General features: G+C 45.5%; 1 protein-coding gene across 3 annotated transcripts in view; it reads right to left on the bottom strand.

The window, feature by feature from the left end:
• Positions 1-19,845, bottom strand: part of FDFT1 (farnesyl-diphosphate farnesyltransferase 1) — a 37,824-nt gene extending 17,979 nt beyond the window's left edge. Inside the window, exons 1-5 of one of the 3 annotated variants that reach the window (XM_027087926.1) lie at positions 19,687-19,800; positions 15,783-15,829; positions 8,999-9,096; positions 8,008-8,191; positions 3,076-3,204 (exon numbers count right to left, since the gene is read on the bottom strand). In XM_027087926.1, coding sequence (XP_026943727.1) covers positions 3,076-3,204; positions 8,008-8,191; positions 8,999-9,003 — 318 coding nt within the window. In that variant the 5' untranslated portion in view covers positions 9,004-9,096; positions 15,783-15,829; positions 19,687-19,800. Of the gene's footprint in view, positions 1-3,075; positions 3,205-8,007; positions 8,192-8,998; positions 9,481-15,782; positions 15,830-19,686 lie in introns of those variants that run through there. The other 2 variants (XM_027087925.1, XM_027087924.1) reach the window with 2 other exon arrangements.
• Positions 19,846-19,959: the final 114 nt, after the last annotated feature.

Here is a 19,959-nt window from a genome sequence, read left to right as displayed (position 1 = left end):
AGATCACTCATCTGGCGCGTCAGAGGCCAGGGATTCTCAGCCAAGCCATATGGCTTCAGAGGCAGGTTGAACAACTTTGCTAAAACTCTGCCTTTCTCTCAAATGAAGTCTGAGTAAATGTAAATCTTAATTGTCAAAGAAGTTTTTTTCTATACAAGTGGTTTGTCAAAGCTGTCCTCCCCGGAGAAGAGTATTCCAAGACAACTCAATGGAATACTCTTTGTTTTTAAATTGAAATATAGTTGATTTACAATATTGTATTACTTAAAGCAATACGTTTATAAAATGAATGTCCACTAGACAACTTAAGAAGTGAAGAGGAGTTAAAGAAGGTACCCTCTGCAGCAGAGTTAGGGGAAGACCAGAGTAGAGAGTGTCTCTGGTTTAAAGTAATACAGGGCTTCCCTGGTGGTGCAGTGGTTAAGAATCCGCCTTCCAATGCAGGGGACAAGCGTTCGAGCCCTGGTCTGGGAAGATCCACACGCCACGGAGCAACTAAGCCCATGCGCCACAACCACTGAGCCCGCGTGCTATGGCTACTGAAGCCCGCACGCCTAGAGCCCGTGCTCTGCAACAAGAGAAGCCACCGCAATGAGAAGCCCGCGCACCACAATGAAGAGTAGCCCCCGCTCGCCGCAACTAGAGAAAGCCCGTGCGCAGCAACGATGACCCAACGCAGCCAAAAATTAATTAATTAATTAATTATTTTAAAAAAAGAAAGTAATACAAAGTCACAGACTAATCAAGGGGTACGATGAAATGGTAGAAAAAGCACTTGAAATATGTTCCAGGAGAGGAAGGATCTGGAAAGAGTAAAGATGCTGAAATCAGAGAGAAAGCAGCTGTGGACAACTACAAGAAATTTTTAAAAGACTTATTAGAAATTAATAAAAAACATTACATACTACATTACAACATCCATATTGCTGTCCAAGGAAAAGTATATTTTATGTTAAGATAACAGTTCTTTGGGTAGAAATACTCCTAGAATGGAGGTATTCATTTTCCTCTCAAGTTGAAGGAAAAGAAAAATATTTACAAGTATTCAGTTTTATCTGATCCGAACTTCTACTCAACAGCCTATAATTAAGTTTCCTGAATAGATCTGCATGGCAGAAAAGGAAGTTACTGTGCTGATAACCAGCGCTGGTTCGTGGCCAGGAGTTTCAGCTTTAACTTTAAATTCATAAACTGATATTCTAGCAGCAGCCACACTCACACTAACTTGTGGAGCATAAACCACCAGTTCCAAAGATGCTGTCATCAAGTTTTGAGTCGTGAAAAATGAGGAGGCCAGACCTTGGACCTACACTCACTCGATGAATATGCAGTAGCATCTCTTTTGGGATCCTAACCTAAACACTATTAGAGACACAAAATATGTACGCAGTTTAGACATTTAAAATGTCTCTGCTTCCACTGAGGTGATGACGAAGTCTCACAGAGGCCATTCCTATGGAAAATGGGCAAGACCCCCTCCCCTCCTATCTTGTATTTTGAGTCAAGTTTAGTCCCCGTAGTCAATTACGTCACTTTGTCCACAGAAGCAAGCTCTCCCCAACCCCTGGCCAACATCCTTCACAGCTGCTGGTCAGGGATAACCTCTGGCCAAATGAAAGCCAGTATAATTGTATCTGCCACATCATCTGCTCTCACAGCCCTTTCCAGCCGCTCTGTCCCTAGAGGAAGACAACATGGGCCCCCCAGGGGCTCCTTCGTGTACCTCCATGTATGTGCACCTACAAGCACCATAAAAAGAGGTAGGTGGACGTTGAGAAACCTGGAACCTCTCGCATCATCTTATTTCTATGAAAAGATGATGGGGAAGGAGGAGTGGGTATTAGAAAGGCACTCACTCCTCAGCGTAATGCAACTATGATCCAAGTTAGTGCCTTGGGATTCTCGTGAACCGTTTTGTTTCTGAGGAAACAGACACAGAATACAATTTAACAGTCTGACACCTACTCCTAAGTAAACGGGGCCAAGGTGGCCCTGAATTTAAAAGTAAGCTCGTGGGGACTCCCTGGTGGTCCAGTGGCTAAGACTCTGCACTCCCAACGCAAGGGGCTTGCGCTCAATCCCTGGTTGAGGAACTAGATCCCGCATGCCACAACTGAAGACCCAGCATGCCGCAAGTAAGACCCAGCACAGCCTAAATAAAGAAATGTTAAAAACGAAAAGAGGGGCTTCCCTGGTGGCGCGGTGGTTGAGAGTTCGCCTGCCGATGCAGGGGACGCGGGTTCGTGCCGCAGTCCGGGAAGATCCCACATGCCGCGGAGCGGCCAGGCCCGTGAGCCATGGCCGCTGAGCCTGCGCGTCCAGAGCCTGTGCTCCGCGACGGGAGAGGCCACAACAGTGACAGGCCCGCGTACCGCAAAAAAAAAAAAAAAAAAAAAAAAAAACGAAAAGAAACCCAAATTTCATTTAAAAAAAAGTAAGCTTGTGTTATGAAGGAACTGGAAATGACTCAGAAACACACACGCGTGCTCAGTAAAGGAAAAAAACATAGAAGACACATTTTAAGATGTGAAAACTATTGATGTCTCTATATTACATGCAATAATTTGGTCATTAACCTCAAATTTCACAGCAAGTCAGAGACACTTTCATCAGCTTAATGTTTGCACCTCTGGGACGAGTTATATCTACTTTGGCCTAACTCAGTGGTCCCCAACCTATTTGGCACCAGGGACCAGTTTTGTGGAAGACAGTTTTTCCACGGACAGAGTGGGGGTGTGGGGGATGGCTAATGCGAGCGACGGGGAGCGGCAGATGAAGCTTCGCTCGCTCGCCCACCGTGCACCTCCTGCTGTGCGGCCCGGTTCCTAACGGGCTGTGGACCTGTACCGGTCCATGGCCCAGGGGTTGGGGACCCCTGGCCTAACTTGACAATAAACTCCCCAGAGCAACGATTATTCCAGGTATGACGACACGTAAGCCCCTATTAAGTGCTTATGTGGAGACATTACAGCTGGGCTGTGAAACCACCCCTTGTCCCTCGGCCCGAATGTCATGGTGAGCACTGCCAGTTCATCAGTGCCACTCACACCAACAACGCTCCACAGGGACACTAACCTTGTCCCACTCCCGTTCAGACATCACACGCTTATCCAGAAACTCTGCCATCCCAAATCCCATCTTCCGGCAAATGTCAACAATCACTGTTTGGTATTTCTCAGCCAGATTTCGAAACTCCAGGGAGATCTGAAATGGAGGTCATAAAAAAACAGAAAATTTGAAATACGTATTAAAACTGGGAACCAACAGGGTACCTACAGATCATAAAGCAAAGCAACAACAGAACGCATTAGGGAAGACTCCCAAACGATCCGGCTATTAGTCTAACATCTAGGTTATGCTAGCTTTCTACATATAGAATAAGTTCGGCAAATTTCATAAATATTAAAATAGAAGGGTACAGAAATGCTAAAGTTTCCAGACTCAAAATAAGATTCAGGGAATTCCCTGGCGGTCCAGGGGTTAGGACTCTGAGCTCTCACTGCTGAGGGCCTGGGTTCAACCCCTGGTCAGGGAACTAAGATCCCACAAGCCTCGGGGCAAGGCTCCCCCCCGCAAAAAAAAAAAAAAAAAAAGAAGATTCGTAGTCTTATTATACGCTCATCTTCCCACCTAGTGAGCAATGAGATAATTCAACATAAAACTGGACATATGTGTAAGAATTTTAGGAAGAATGCCTCATTTTCAGACAAGCCTCATGATAATGAAGATTCATTTGTGCAAACATGTCTTGGCCACTTCCTATGCAACAAGCACTGTTGTGGGCACTGGGAATGCACAGCCGGGAGATGACCAGAAACTCCGCCCCCAGAGCTTATGTTCTAGCAAGGAGACCAGCCAACCACTGTCTATCCTCAGTTCCCGAATTCATACCATGAAGCTACAGTGTCTCCCTACTATAAGGCTACACTTTCTAATTCCTTAAACAACTCAGTTTAGTTCAATCTGCAGCAGGCTATCCAACATTTATTTTTCATAGCCCAAGCTTTAATGTCGAAAAGTACTACTGATGTTCTTAAAAGTCACTGCTACTGTACAAGTATCTTGCTTAAGTTCAAAGAAGTGTCTGTAGGTTATCAAAATAGAATATACTGGGTTGGGCAAAAAGTTCGTTCGGGTTTTCATCCCATCTTACAGAAAAACCAGAATGAACTTTTTAGCCAACCCAATAAAACACCATGAAACTTCTCAAATAACGTGCTATCAACACACAATACTGAAAACAGTGAATAGACTTTGCTAAGCTTCCGAAGTGTGAGAAATACCTGGTCTATGTTTACAGAAAGGTTAGAAAAACTCCCTCAAGGAACACCTAAATTTAAGGACCTGAGAGAAACCCAGAGGGTTGCAGGGCACTGAAGGGGTTCAGAAGCCTAAGATACTTTAGGATTATTCTGATGAACATAAACTGTTAAACCCACAAATTCCATAAAACCAAACTGATCTCTCCAGAACTCTCCTCTACAGAACAGCTGTTCCAAGACAGAGCCAAAAGGTAATTCCCACGTGGACTGAAGCAAACGAACAGCTCTACCAAAGGTCATGTGAATCCCTGAATCTCCCAAGGACCCGGTCTTTCAACAGATCCCAGGCTGGGTCAGTTCTATTTATAAGAGGGGAAAGGCCAGCGAGCTGGGGGAGGAGCAGCTTAGGCTTGAAAACAAAGGCTCCAAAATAAACACTTCACTGCTGGATGTGAACCAACTTCAACTCCTTGGTACTTACTACATCATTATATAATTCAAAACATGAAAACAAAAATATCTAGGGAGGAGTGACCATGAAGAGCTCTACGTTCTCCCAGAAACCTGAGGGAGGGTAGGGAGGGAGGGGCCCGACTCCCCCAGGCAGCTCTGCCCGCGAGGTCAGCCAGGAGGGGCTTTTCCTTGTCCCTCCAGGGAATTCTGTTTCCCAGCTACAGTACACTTCTAGGTCCCAGGGTCACTCTCCAGTGATTCCAAGTACGAGAAGGAAGGACACCACGGGGAGTCCACTGGTACAATGGAGAAAGGCCAGCCCCGAAGCAGGGGCAAGGGGAGCATGTACACAGAAATCTCCCTGATTATAAACCTTGGGGTGTTATGATCAAAACACTGGGTGGGGCTTCCCTGGTGGCACAGTGGATAAGAATCCACCTGCCAGTGCAGGGGACATGGGTTAGAGCCCTGGTCCAGGAAGATCCCACATGCCACAGAGCAACTAAGCCTGTGCACCACAACTACTGAGCCTGCGCTCCAGAGCCCACAAGTCACAACTACTGAGCCCGCGTGCCACAACTACTGAAGCCCGTGTGCCTAGAGCCCATGCTCCTCAACAAGAGAAGCCACCGCAATGAGAAGCCCGCGCACCGCAACAGAGAGTAGCCCCTGCTCCCGCAACTAGAGAAAGCCCACGCACAGCAATGAAGGCCCAACGCAGCCAAAAGTAAATAAATAAATTTAGTTAGTTAGTTTAAAAAAATATTTTTTAAAAAATGGTTTCCTAGAACCAAGTGCTTTTAAGGTGAAAAAAGGCAGGTGAAAAGGTGGAAAAAATATTTGGAATTTACACTGCAGATAAAGAATTAATATTCCTAATATTAAAAGAACTGCCACTAAGCCCATGTGCCACAACTACTGAGCCTGCAAGCCGCAACTACTGAAGCCCGTGTGCCTAGAGCCTGTGCTCCACAACAAGAGAAGCCACCGCAGTGAGAAGCCCGCGCACAGCAACAAAGAGTAGCCCCTGCTCGCTACAACTAGAGAAAGCTCACGCGCAGCAATGAAGAGCCAACACAGCCAAAGGAAAAAAAGAAACCACCAAAACACTGGGTGATGCTACCTTCACCTATATGCAAAGTTCTATTTTTAACCATTTTTTAAAGGGGCAGTAGAGTGTGCCAGGGATTAAGCACAAGGGTTCTGGATGTAGGCCTTTTGTGTTTGAATCCTGGTTCTGCCACTTAACTTCACAGGTGATTTGAGGCAAGGGGCTTAAATCTCTCTGTCTCAGTTTCCTTATCTATACACACGTGGTTAACAGTGTATCACATCCATTACATGTTAAAACTATATTAATATTAAATAAAGCAAATGATAAACCAATAATGAAATACATTTCGTAACTCATAGCTCAATAAATGTACGCTATTATTGCCATTATCATTTAAAAGTAACCCTTTCTTATTTCTCAAGCTGTGTTTGGAGGTAGATCTCTAAGACTACCAGTCTCCACAAGTACCAGGTGAAAAAGATGTACTCTAATTTAACCCATAATATACAATGAGTGTTCTAGAAAGCCTGGTATCAACTAATGAGCACTGAAGCCTTATTACAGCCCCAGGTCCCATGTCAATGCTGACCAGAGGAAGCCTTCAGCCTCTTCACTCGGTTAGAAGGTCCCGTGGAGGCTCAGCCCCACCTTCCACCGGGCCTGGGGCAAGAGCACAACGGTGGCCACACGCCATGTGGCTCAAAATCTTAAACCATCAAGCGAGCTAGTAACTTACCAAGTGCAGTATGTTCTCTTCTCCCACCCTGACAAACACACCTTCACAACCACCTGGAGGGCTCGGGTGTGAATTTACAATTCTTGGCCCCTCAGGCTTCTGTTCCAAAATTAAATAGTGCAGAGACTGCCAGGAGGAGGAATCTCACACTCGTGTGTAAGGACACCCCAGACAGCAGGGTCAAGCTTCACCCACGACCCTCCTGAAGAGCCACCCTCAGGCCAAGGGTCACGGTCACTGGTGCACAGTACACCCTGGAGGAAATGGGTCCCAGGAAACGGACTGCAAGCCGGTGTGTGTGGGGGGTGTCTCAGGGAATTAGGGGCACGCAACCCCAGATCCCCAGAAGATGGTCTACAAGGGGAGCTGCACAAGCTCGGGGCAGGCACGCTCCCACGGCCCCCCTTGAGGGTGAGGTGGCCCAGAGGGGGGCCCTCTAAAGTGAGGGGCAGGAAGGGACTTCCCTGGCGGTCCAGTGGTTACGACTCTGGCCTCCCAATGCAGGGGGCACAGGTTCGAACCCTGGTTGGGGAACTAAGATCCCGCATGCCACACCGCGCGGCCAAAAAAAAAAAAAAAAAAAAAAAGATGCACTTAAGAAAAATAAATAAGTGAGGGGAGGGGGAAGAGCCCTTCTTGCCCCTATCTGAGAGCAGTGCTGTGTGAGGGAGGCCCTCGCCCCAAACCCACTCACTGTACACCTAACCCTCGGCAACCGGAACTTGTGGGATCTTCTAAAGCTCAAGATTTTAATTAGAACCCACTTAACTCCAACTGAGTGGACTAAATACCCAATATTTATAGAACACCATTCTAAGTACTCTACGTGTATGAACTCATTCAGGCCTCGCAGCTCTAACTTTACAAATGAGGAAACTGAGGCACAAGGAAGTTAAGGGGTGTGTCCAGGCTCACACAGCTGCGGGTGGCAGAGATCATCCTGCTTCAGTCCTCAGCTCAGCTGCGAAGAGCCCACGCCCTACCCCACAGCTGCCACAGATCATGAGCTGCAGCTGCACAGCACACCACCGGGTTCAGGGTGCCCCAGAGGCCAGCCGCGCGACACACCTAGGCTGCGTTCTCGGGTGCACTGGCTGGAGAACCCATCTTTCACGACACTGGCACTGGAGTACTCTTTCCACAGGAAGGAAGGCTGGACTTCCCAACAACATCCTGGTAATGACAGTAGCAGCTAACACCTAAGAGCTCCACCTACGTTAACTCTTTCCATCCTCACAACCACACTGGGAGGCAGGGACCATTATTCTCTCTGTCTTACCGATGAAGAAACAGAGGCACAGGCAGGCTATGTAACGCAGCACCAGTTAATGAGTGGGAGCATGGGGCCGCCAACCCAGGCAGTCTGGCTTGAGACGCACCATTGCCACATTATGCTACACTGCCCTGAGACTGCTGGTTTTGCAGTTCCCGCCAGGCACACGGGCCAGCTGACGGCCACCCCACCAATCATGCGCACGACTGCATCCCATTAGTCCCGCTACCGTTGGAAAGTCCTCCAGGACTTGTCGGTCCTTCTCCTTGCTCTCCGTGAACCGCCAGTCGGGCTCATAAAGGTACGAGTGGAAGTTGTGTAACAGGGGGACCTTTCTTTCTATACTGATGGTCATGTCATCTTCCAGAGTGTCCAGCGCTCGGAGAACCAGATAAAATATGCATACTGCATGGCTGTAAGAAAGGAATAACTATCAATACACTGGAACAAACGTTCAAAGGTATTTGTTTTAAAATCACATCTCATTTTTGCTGGGCCATTTTCTAAACCCTCCTACACCCTTAACTCTACAGAACTATGAAAGGATATCCAAAACTTTTCGTACTTAATGCAACTTCTTGGCTTCTCTTTCTTAGATGGGAGCAATGGACTTCTGTAGTTTATTTATAAAAATAAATAAAGAAATAAAGAACCTGCCAGCTGCACGTCACCACTACTCCCACAATGAGTAAACATTTAACTAATGCAGCACAACTGCAGAAAGACCAGCAGACCATTTGGAAGGAACTATTATTTTGCAGATAAAATAAGGTCAAAAGACACAATAACTTCTCACTATCAATACTATCATACCTAACGGCTAAGTCATATACATAATCTGCACAGAGGCAACTTCAGAAGAATTAACCCAATATACTAGAAATGCAAAGTAGCATAAGCGAAGCCAAGGAAAATGCATGAGCCGCTTAGAGACAGGTCCAGCTGCCAGCACTAAAAAAAGTTAATAAACATCCCCTCCCCCTCCCTGAAAGAGCTGGGCCTGCAGGCAAGCTATGAGATGGCCAGGTGCCTGGAAGGGCATTCTAAAGTAAACACAGGCGTGTTTCAACCCCGAACATTTCCTTCACCCACCGGGGCCTGTTCAGGCTACGCCACAAGCACGGCGACAGCAACGCGAGGGGCCGTGTCAAAAAGTGGCTTCGAATGGCCCGTGGCAGTTTTCTTCCCCCAGGTCACAAAGAGCTGCCTGCGCCACTCACCGCATTTCCCCATCCAGCGCCTGGATAACAGCTGCGAAACTGCGACTGGTCTGATTCAAGTACTTGTAACAAGTTTTCAAGCTGCTGCTGAGCGAGTCCTGCGGGCAGAGGAGACACACGGCGGTGGGAGACGCGGAGGGGCTGGAGCGGGGCTGGGGCGGGCGGCCGGCTACCGCGGGGCTCCGCAGCCGGCCGCACACGCCCTCTCCCCGCGGCCGGTCCTTGGAGGGCCAAGCGGCGGGGGGCAAGGGGCAGCCGCGCGGCGGAGTGCCCGCGCCCCTGGGCGCCGCGCCGGGGCTCAGCACCAAGGTCCGCTTGAAAAGGGACATGGCCTTGGTGCCGCAGGCGACTGCGGCCATGGGAACCGCGGGGCCAGCGCCGTTTTTCCTCCATAGACCCGAGAGGAGCGGAGGGGCGCCCACCGAAGGGCGGGACCGGCTCTTGCTCCACCGCAATAGGCTTGGGGAGGCGGAGCAGTGAGCTGGCGTCCGCCGCCCCGCCCGCCCACGTGCGAGCCGAGCCCCGCCCCACACGCCCCGCGGCCAGCCCCGCCCGCCCACGTGCGAGCCGAGCACCGCCCCACACGCCCCGCGGCCAGCCCCGCCCACCCTGCCCAGATGCGAGCCCCGCCCCGCGGCCTATGGCTCACCACCCGCGCCTTCCTCACCGTGTTCCCCTTCTCCCCAGAACCCGCAGGCTGTTGACGGAACCCGAATCTCTCCTCGGCCAAACTTTAGTCAGGCTCCTCAATCCTCCACCTTTGTACTTCTATGTTTATCTTTTGCGTCGCTCAGCTTTAGCAAGAACTCTACTAAATTGGTTTAGCCGATCCCTCATCCGTCATGTATGATAACCCGCACCATCTGACCCGTTCCTCTTCCCCCACCATCCCGGCGCCCTGACCTGCCTCCAGCAAGAATCCCGGTAGGTCGTTTCAGCAGAATGCCCCTTACCCCAGACGTTTCCTCTTAGTACTTTTCCATCCACCCACACCCACACTCTGCTCCTTGTTGTATTCGGAACCGAGCCCAGTTCTATACTGAGGTCTCTTTCCTCTATTGCAGTTGCTTTTCTGAATGAAATCTGATTTCACCCCTTTAACTACTGTCCAGTTCTGGTTTTCCTTTAACACCTGTTAAACCTCTATTATCCTCTGGAAAGCTAGCTATTCCTTTTAAGATTTCTAATCATCTTTCCCTTTCAAATCAGTGAGCTGTAACGATCTTTACGAACCTTATTAACTCTTCCCTAAGGAAGACAAAAACTGTTTTTCCAGAAAAAAAAAAAAGCCATGTTCTGATATGCAAGCATATCAGAAAGAATTGCTGGCTGTTTTGTATATTTTTTTATGGAGACTTTATATTTTAGAGCAGTTTTAGGTTCAGGGAAAATTGAGTGGAAAATACAGAGTCCCCATATACCACCCCCCCAAGTCTCCCGCACTCTCTTTTTAAGAGAGAAGCGGGAAACATTTACAATATCTAACAACAGGGGGGATGGTTTAAAATAAATATATGTACACACATATACATGTGTATATATACATATATATATGTATGTATATGGAAATCCCATAGTCACTTGGGAATGACAACAGTGAACCTTGGGACTCTGCTGGGGTCCAGGTGAACTATCTTCTTTTCATATGTGTTTATTTCCTACCATGGATACATGTTCTTCTGTCAAGAGAATAAAGCTTTTCTTTTTAAATCACATAACCATGAGAAATTATTGCCAAGTTCAATTAAAAAAATAGTAAAAATTAACATTTACTAAGCGCCATATATTAGTAAAATCATTTCGTACATACAGTCTGACATATAAAAATACTCAGTGAAGGTCGGATGAGTAAATGAATAAGTTCAAAGAGTATTTAAAAACAATTCACCAACTCCTTCCCTATCAAAATGTGGAGAGGCAAGACTTCACAATAAAATAGAAGGAACAGAATAACAGCTCTTTTCTGAGCTCTAAGCCAGCTCTTCACATACAACTGTTGTTATCAGGCCACAATGATTCCTTTCACTGCACTGCCAAATGTTTTAATCCCCCGATACAACTAAGGGTTTGGGGGCTGATGTCAAAGGTGCATCACACATTGGGACTTCCCTGGTGGCGCAGTGGTTAAGAATCCACCTGCTAATGCAGAGGACACAGGTTGGAGCTCTGGTCCAGGAAGATCCCACATGCCACGGAGCAGCTAAGCCCGTGCGCCACAACTACTGAGCCTGCGCTCTAGAGCCTGCAAGCCGCAACTACTGAGGCCACGCACCACAACTACTGAAGCGCCCATGCCTAGAGCCCGTGCTCTGCAACAAGAGAAGCCACCGCAATGAGAAGCCTGCGCACCGCAACGAAGAGCAGCCCCTGCTCGCTGCAACTGGAGAAAGCCCGCGCGAAGCAACGAAGACCCAACACAGCCAAAAATAAATAAATAAATTTACATATTAACAAAAAAAGGATCGTCGCACTCGTTCTGAAGAGCAACAGTCTTGAAGGACACCCCCTCCTTTCCAACACACCTTCTCCACTCTTTTTTTAAAGCAGTCATCCTTGTCTTTTTTTTTAATATAAATTTATTTATTTTATTTTTGGCTGCGTTGGCTCTTCGTTGCGGCTCGTAGGCTTTCACTAGTTGCGATGAGCGGGGGCTACTCTTCGTTGCGGTGTGCGGGCTTCTTATTGCGGGGGCTTCTCTTGTTGCGGAGCACGGGCTCTAGGTGCGCGGGCTTCAGTAGTTGTGGCACATGGACTCAGTAGTTGTGGCTCACAGGGTCCAGAGCACAGCCTCAGTAGTTGTGGTGCACGGGCTTAGTTGCTCCGCGACATGTGGGATCTTCCCGGACCAGGGCTTGAACCCATGTCCCCTGCATCGGCAGGCGGGTTCTTAACCACTGGAGTGAGGTCACGAAATCACTTCGCATCTCCTTACCCCATCATTCTTTTTTCCTGGCACCTATTTGTGTCATATACCTCATTCTGTAACAATAATTTCCTCAAATTGCCAAGAACATACAGGGAGCTATAACTATGAAACACACTATGGAAAACACCACTGTTAAAAAATTTCCACTGCTTGCTTCCCATAAGCTAACGGAAAAAAAATTTTTTTAAATAAAAAGCTAAAGCTACTGTGGCCTGTCCCTAGAGCCTCCTGATGTTTTTCTTTGCTGTCTGAGATGAGCGTGCTCACAAGAACTCTCCAGTGAGAGAAAACAGGGATGAAGGGCATTGAGAGGAAGAGTGTGCAGTGGTGAGAAGGACAGGACTGTCCTCCCACGACTGGGGCTCCACCTGAAAGACAGTTCCACAAGTGGACGGAAACCAACCCGCCCCACGGCCTTCCATTCAGATTAAGTAACACAGGCTCCCTGAGAAGGGAGGGAAAACCTCACAAACTTGAGAAATGAAGTTACGTAACAGCAAGAGTAATACCTGCCACTTGCTGGGCAGCTACTACATGCCAAGCACATACAAACATTACGCAACCTTTTAAAGATGATACGATACAGACCTGCAGTCCACCCAAGGTCTTCATGGCCAGATGTGTAGCACAATTCAGAATCTGGAGTGTTTTAGAAGACAGGCAATGAAATGCACATACAGCCTGTCATTGTGGAATGGCTCCCTGTCACTGATTATCGACACTTCCTCAGCAAAACATTTAGAATAGTTATACTAACTGGGATCACTTTATCATATATCAGAGCACATTGTACTGCCAAGTGACCTTGAGCCAGACTTATTAAAAACCTCTTTGTTTTCAGACCATTTTGGAGTTGGGAAATTGTGATTGACAGATTGTGATCCACTGTCTCTATTATATGGAGGAAGAACCTGTTGCTGGACGTTAAGTCACCAAAAGGAATAGAGTCAGGATTAAACTTCATAGACATTAGTCTAAGTAATAGGATTTAGACTTGATAGAAGCCAGAACTGCATGATTACAAAACACTGAATTTTTCCATTATGTGCTCTCTTAGTGATGTCACATAACTTGCAGGTGGTAGTATGATGCCAGATTTACTTATATGCTCCTAAAAATTCAGGATAAGTCAATTTAGGGAACCCTGAACTCCTACAGCCAAATCCTTTTGTGACTGAAATAATCTCAGCCCTCCATGTCTGCTAAGTGTAATTTTTTTCCCCCAGCTTCTTCGTTACCCAAGAGAGAAACTAAGGTAATGTTAAGTGAAGGAAAATGGTTTTTCCTATGTTTCCTCTAACTAGAGGTATACTCAGCTATATTTAAAAAATGGTTCATGGGGGTTAAAAATGGCTCAGGAAAACTACAACTAACAAAATAGTACTGCACTGCATTGCTCATCAAATCTTAGAGCTAGGAGAGGAAATAGCCCAGGTCTCACTTTTTAAAAAATTTAAAAGATTATACTGTGAAAAGTCTTACCCCTACCCCTTACTGTGGCCACCCATTTGCCTCTCTAGAGGTATCCAATGCTACCATTTTTTCCAAGTCTTATTTCATAGAGAAGAAAATGTGACACAGAGAAGTCTCTGGACCCAAATCACAACCCTATAAATTGTGTCCCCTGACTTCAGACACTCAGCTCCCTTGTCCTTCTATCATTTTCCTTTGTAGTACTTCTCTCCACCTGAAATATTGTATATTTGCTTTTTTCCCCTTCTCTCTCTCTTCTATTAGAATGTACGATTCGCAAAAGCAAGGTCTTCACCTATTTGGTTCACCGTTTTATCCCAGCACCCAGAACAATATCAAGCATGCAACCGGCGGCCAGATGTTTGTTAAATAAATATAGGAAGGATAGGAAGGAGGGAGGGAGGGAGGAAATGCACAACAGAATTGGGAAGGGCAGATAGAAGCCAGAAATCGCTGTGTGCCCGTGAAGTGTCTGGTGCACACGTGACAGCACTGGAATGTGATCAGCTCTCTGGGACCAGTCAAAGCCTGTGCTCTTTATTCTGGGTGGCCTCCAGAGTGGAAGCATGAAGGTCTTCAGACAGGCCAGGGATGGCATCATGGAACCACCACTCAAGAGCTTCCAAATTCAACTCCTTTATGCCACAGTTTCCTAATGTGTAAACTGGCAGTAACAATAGCACTTACCTCTTTAACCTTGTCATCAAGATCGACTAAGTATGGTAAGTTACAAAATGGCAACAAAGTTTGTGGCTCTTCCCATCAGGAGGTGGAGTCTATCTCTACCTCTTCGCACCTGGGCTCCCCTTGTGACTTTTTTTGGCCAAGAAGACAGTAGCAACTGTGAGTCAAGCAGAAAGCGGAAGAGTGCGTGCACACTGGGGTTTGCATGACTCTAGTCAGTAGAGGAGAGTTCCCAGGCTAGCCTGCTGGATGAGACACACAGGGCCCAGCCTCCCCTCAATGTTCCAGCCTACAGCCTGCTAATCAGATGGTCCAGCCACATGCCAACCAGCCAGCTGAGCAAACCCAGTAGAAATCACTCAAGTTGGCCCAGACCAGGACACCCCAGCTCTCCAAGAGAACTGTGAACTAAGTAACAGTTGTTATTTTAAGTCACTGAGTTTGGTTTTTTACTTGTGGTAAAATATACATAACATGAAATTGACCATCTTGACCATTTGTGAGCGTGCACTTCAGGAGTGTTAAGTCACACTGTTGTGCACCCAGTCTCCAGAATTAAGCCACTCCGTTTTGGGGTGGGTACCCAACGAAAGCTAACTGATAACACTGACATAACAGACTTCAAGAGCTTCTCCAGTGCCTGGAACACAGAACTCAATAAATGCTGTCTATTAATATTACTATTATCATTATTAATTTGATTATTCTCACAGTTTAATCCCCTAATTCCATTCACCTGCCAAACTACTGTTCCAAAACTACTGCTTTCATAGTGCCACAGGTGCATCTGACCATTGCCTGCTTCACGGAATACAGCTCAGCTCCTGGACTCCCACATGTACCCACTGCACTTTGCACTCAATTCCAGCCACACACACTGTGCTTAGTCCTACCTACATGACTTGGCTCATACTGGCTTTCCCCACAGAGGATCCTCCCCCACTATTCTAAATCTAATACCTCTTTTCAAGGCCCTACACTTTGCAAAGCACTTCTGTGTTTTTTAAAAACTTTTCACTGTAAAACAGTTCTACTTCACTAAAATTTCCTGAAATCTCAATGTACTTAAGATGACCTGGCACTTCCTAGGTATCTTTTGTACACCTGCTCTCCATCAGGCTGGGAACCGACTGAGGATACACGGTTTCCAGTCTGTGTCCATCACACAAAGCGTGTTCAGCTTTTAGCTGAATCTGGACGACCCTCTGCTTAATGTGACTCTCTGGCCCATCACCTTAATGACCAGCAGCATGATGGGGTCAAGAGAGTGAGCTCTGGACTCAGACTGCCAGGGTCAAAGGCGGTCTCCACCAGTGAACAGCTGTGGGACCTCAGGCAATAACTAACCTCTCTGTGCCTTTTTTTTCATCTATAAAAACAGGAAAAATAATAGTAGCTTCCTCACAGGGTTACTGGAAGGTTTAAATAATACACATTAGGAGGCACTGGGCACACAGTAAGAGCACAATAAATGTTAGCCATTATTATGACACCCTTTACCTAAAAGGTAAAGATCTAGGTTTAAAAAGTCTTTCAGGAGGACATCAAGATGGAAGAACAGACCTTGAAGGGATCTGGGCTGACCATGGTTCTAAGTCCACAGCATGGTGAGACTGCCTAAAAAAGTCAATGAACCAAACAGACTTAATTGATATTTATCTAATTAAAGTGGCAGGATACACTTTCCTCTCAAGTACTCACAGAATATCTTCCAGGATAGATCACCTCTTGGGTCACAAATCAAGCCTCTGTAAATTTAAGAAAATTGAAATCGTATCAAGTATCTTTTTCAAACCACAATGCCATGAGATTAGAAATCAATTACAGGAAAAAAATTGTAAAAAATACAAACACATGGAGGCTAAACAATATGCTACTAAATAACCAAGAGATCACTGAAGAAATTAAAGAGGAAATAAAAAGAATACCTAGAAACAAATGACAATGAAAACACGACAACCCAAAACCTATGGCACGCAGGAAAAGCAGTTCTAAGAGGGAAGTTTATAGCAATACAATCCTACCTCAAGAAACAAGAAAAATCTCAAATAAACAACCTAACCTTACACCTAAAGCAGCCAGAGAAAGAACAAACAAAACCCAAAGTTAGTAGTAGGAAAGAAATCATAAAGATCAGAGCAGAAATAAATGAAATAGAAACAAAGAAAACAATAGCAAAGATCAATAAAACTAAAAGTTGGTTCTTTGAGAAGATAAACAAAATTGATAAACCTTTAGCCAGACTTATCAAGAAAAAAAGGGAGAGGACTCAAATCAGCAAAATTAGAAATGAAAAAGGAGAATTTACAACTGACATCACAAAAATACAAAGGCTCATAAGAGACTATACAAGCAACTATATGCCAATAAACTGGACAACCTGGATGAAATGGACAAATTCTGAGAAAAGTACAACCTTTCAAGACTGAACCAAGAAGAAATAGAAAACATGAACAGACCAATCACAAGTAATGAAATTGAAACTGTGATTAAAAATCTTGCAGCAAACAAAAGTCCAGGACCAGATGGCTTCACAGGTGAATTCTATCAAACATTTAGAGAAGAGCTAACACCTATCCTTCTCAAACTCTTCCAAAAAATTGCAGAGGGTGGAACCCTCCCAAACTCATTCTATGAGGCTACCATCACCCTGATACCAAAACCAGTCCAAGATATCACAAAAAAAGAAAATTACAGGTTAATATCACTGATGAAAATAGATGCAAAAATCCTCAACAAAATACTAGCAAACAGAATCCAACAACAGATTAAAAGGATCATACACCATGATCAAGTGGGATTTATTCCAGGGATGCAAGGATTCTTCAATATACGCAAATCAATTAATGTGATACACCATATTAATAAATTAAAGAATAAAAACCATATGATCATCTCAATAGATATAGAAAAAGCTTTCAACAAAATTCAATACCCATTTACGATAAAAACTCTCCAGAAAGTGGGCATAGAGGGAACCTACCTCAACATAATAAAGGCCATATATGACAAAGCCACAGCAAACATCATTCATAATGGTGAAAAACTGAAAGCAATTCCTCTAAGATCAGGAACAAGCCAAGGGTGTCCACTCTCGCCACTATTATTCAACACAGTTTTGGAAGTCCTAGCCATGGCAATCAAAGAAGAAAAAGAGATAAAAGGGATACAAATTGGAAAAGAAGTAAAACTGTCACTTTGCAGATGACATGATACTATCCAGAGAAAATCCTAAAGATGCAACCAGAAAACTACTAGAGCTAATCAATGAATCTGGTAAAGTTGCAGAATACAAAATACACAGAAATCTCTTCCATTCCTATACACTAACAACGAAAGGGCAGAAACAGAAATTAAGGAAACAATCCCATTTACCACTGCAACAAAAAGAATAAAATACCTAGGAACAAACCTACCTAAGGAGGCAAAAGACCTGCCCTCAGAAAACTGTGGAACACTGATGAAAGAAATCAAAGATGACATAAACAGATGAAGAGATATACCATGTTCTTGGATTGGAAGACTCAATATTGTGAAAATGACTATACTACACAAAGCAATCAACAGATTCAATGCAATCCCTATCAAACTACCACTGGCATTTTTCACAGAACTAGAACAAAAAATTTTACAATCTGTATGGAAACACAAAAGACCCTGAATAGCCAAAGCAATCTTGAGAAAGAAAAATGGAGCTGGAGGAATCAGGCTCCCTCCTTCACTGTAAGATAACACCTCCTAAAAACCAGAACTCTCTGGAGATGGGCAGTCTCCAGAGGTAGTGAATTACCTGTCACAGGAGGTGTTCAGGAAACTGTATATCCTGGATTGTAAAGCAGTGACTATTTTTCTGTTTTGGGTCACAGATCCCTGGAAGCATCTGATAATAGTGAACAGAATTCTTTTTCCCCCAAAACACACAAATATACAGTAACATAAATATCTGCAAATAATTTCAGGAAAGGGCCAAGTAAGAACTCTTAGCCAGAATCTCCTAATTAAACAAATATCTATTGATCAAGGCACAGGAGAAATTTAAGGCTGTATTTCCTTTAGGCATCCCTCAAAAGATTAATCCCCTATCCCAGCCAGCGGTGATTTTTCCCTTCTGTGAATTTCCTTATGGCATTTACTATATTCTGCCACAGTTACTTAAGTTTCTCTTGTTTAAAAACCTAGAGGTATCTTGAGGGCATTGCATCCACCTTTTGTTCATTAATTCACTAAAGGTACATCAAACAAGACTCCTGTTTTCAAATAGCTTAAAGTCCAGAATCAAACATAGAATCTTAAGTCTGAAAGGTACTTTGGGAACATAAAACCCATAGACAAATCACCGCAATACAAGACTATGGGACTGATATAAGGTGAAACAGTGCTAGAGAAAATGGTCGAGGGAGGGTCACAGGTAACATTAAAAGGCATCTCGTTATGGTGACTTCCTAAGCTTTCTATGAACAATTTTATAACATTTTATCGACCTGACAAGACAATGAGCTCTTTGGGTGTCTTATTTGTCTATACATGTTATCCTGCCCTTCTGCACCCAGTATAAAGCCTAAAGCAGAACAGATGTTTAATAAATATCTGCTGAATGGTCAACAGAGGTGGTATTCACAAAAGCCAGACCTTGAAGGATGAGAAGGATTCTGAGTTATAAGGCAAAGGGAAAACTTTTCTTTCTGATAAGAAACTGAAGTGTTTTAATAAAGAACAACAACTAAGAGTATAAACACAGGACGGTTTTGTGTTACTTCCATTGGGGAAAAGAATTTAGAACTTTTGATATAACCCCACTAATTCAGTTGAATGTGTCTATTTATTCAATAATCACTTAATGATTTTCTTGTTGGAATAAATACCTTTGTAAGTATTCATTTAACAAAGGGTACAGGAGTGAGGAAGGTGAAATATAAATAAAACCAAGTCTGGCCTTCAAGCAGCCAACAGGGTAACTAATCGACAGATATAGAGAAAATTAATAAGAACTTGCAAAAGTAGACAAGTATTCTAAAAACCTCAGGGAGCACTGAGGAAGAAGGGCTTGATCAGACTGCAGGAAAGGGGGAGAAGCTTATGGAGGTGGTGTAACTGAAAACTGGAAGGATGAGTAAGGTTTCATTCCAGAAAAGGTATTCGTGACATTTGCATAGTTCATTACGTTCACAAAATTCTTTCACACGTCCTCTCCCACTTAATCTACCCATGCAGTCTCAGTTTTGTAACCCACATATTAGAACCCAGAAAAACATCTATCTCAGGGACAGAACGCAATATGAAGCAAAACTACTTGAAAACCAATGTCGTGAACGAACATTAACATTTTAGGCAGCAAGACAACTTGGGGATGGGGGCGGATGCCTAGGAGACCAAGGGCAGCTGGGCCCGACATCTGATTAAGGAGAGGGGAACCAGGCTGGAAGGGCAGGGCCGCCTGACAGGGGTCAGGGGGTTGCTCCCCCGAGGGAAGGAGGGAGCCCGAGGCGTTTGGCACCCGTTGGCCGCAACCCTGGCCCTCGATTCTGGGCCCTGCCGGCCAGGCCCAGAAGCCGGCGGTCGCGCGCAGCCTCCCGGCTCCGCCGGGATGCAGGGATGCTCGGCCCACCTGGTCCATCTTGGGCATCACCTTCCGCCGGCCCCCCATCTGGAAGCGCAGCAGGTTGTAGAACTCCTCGGGGTGCCCCAAGCACTTCACGAACTCCATGCTGGCTGCGGCGAACTGTCGGACCTCGGAGCTCACCTCGCGGATACCTCGGGATGGCCCCTACCCGCAACCAAAGAAGGATTAGTCGGCGGTTGGGGCGGGGCGGAGGCGGGCCCAGCGCGGCGAAGGCGAGCCCCGCGCGGCGGCGCCACGCCCACTTCCCAACCAACTTCA

Source organism: Aethalodelphis obliquidens, unplaced genomic scaffold (genome assembly GCF_003676395.1).
Source record: "Aethalodelphis obliquidens isolate GAN/ISIS:26980383/991018 unplaced genomic scaffold, ASM367639v1 scaffold61, whole genome shotgun sequence".
Lineage (NCBI taxonomy): Eukaryota > Metazoa > Chordata > Mammalia > Artiodactyla > Delphinidae > Aethalodelphis > Aethalodelphis obliquidens.
Note: the sequence above shows the minus strand (reverse complement) of the source record. Positions and strands in the feature narration are given on the sequence as shown.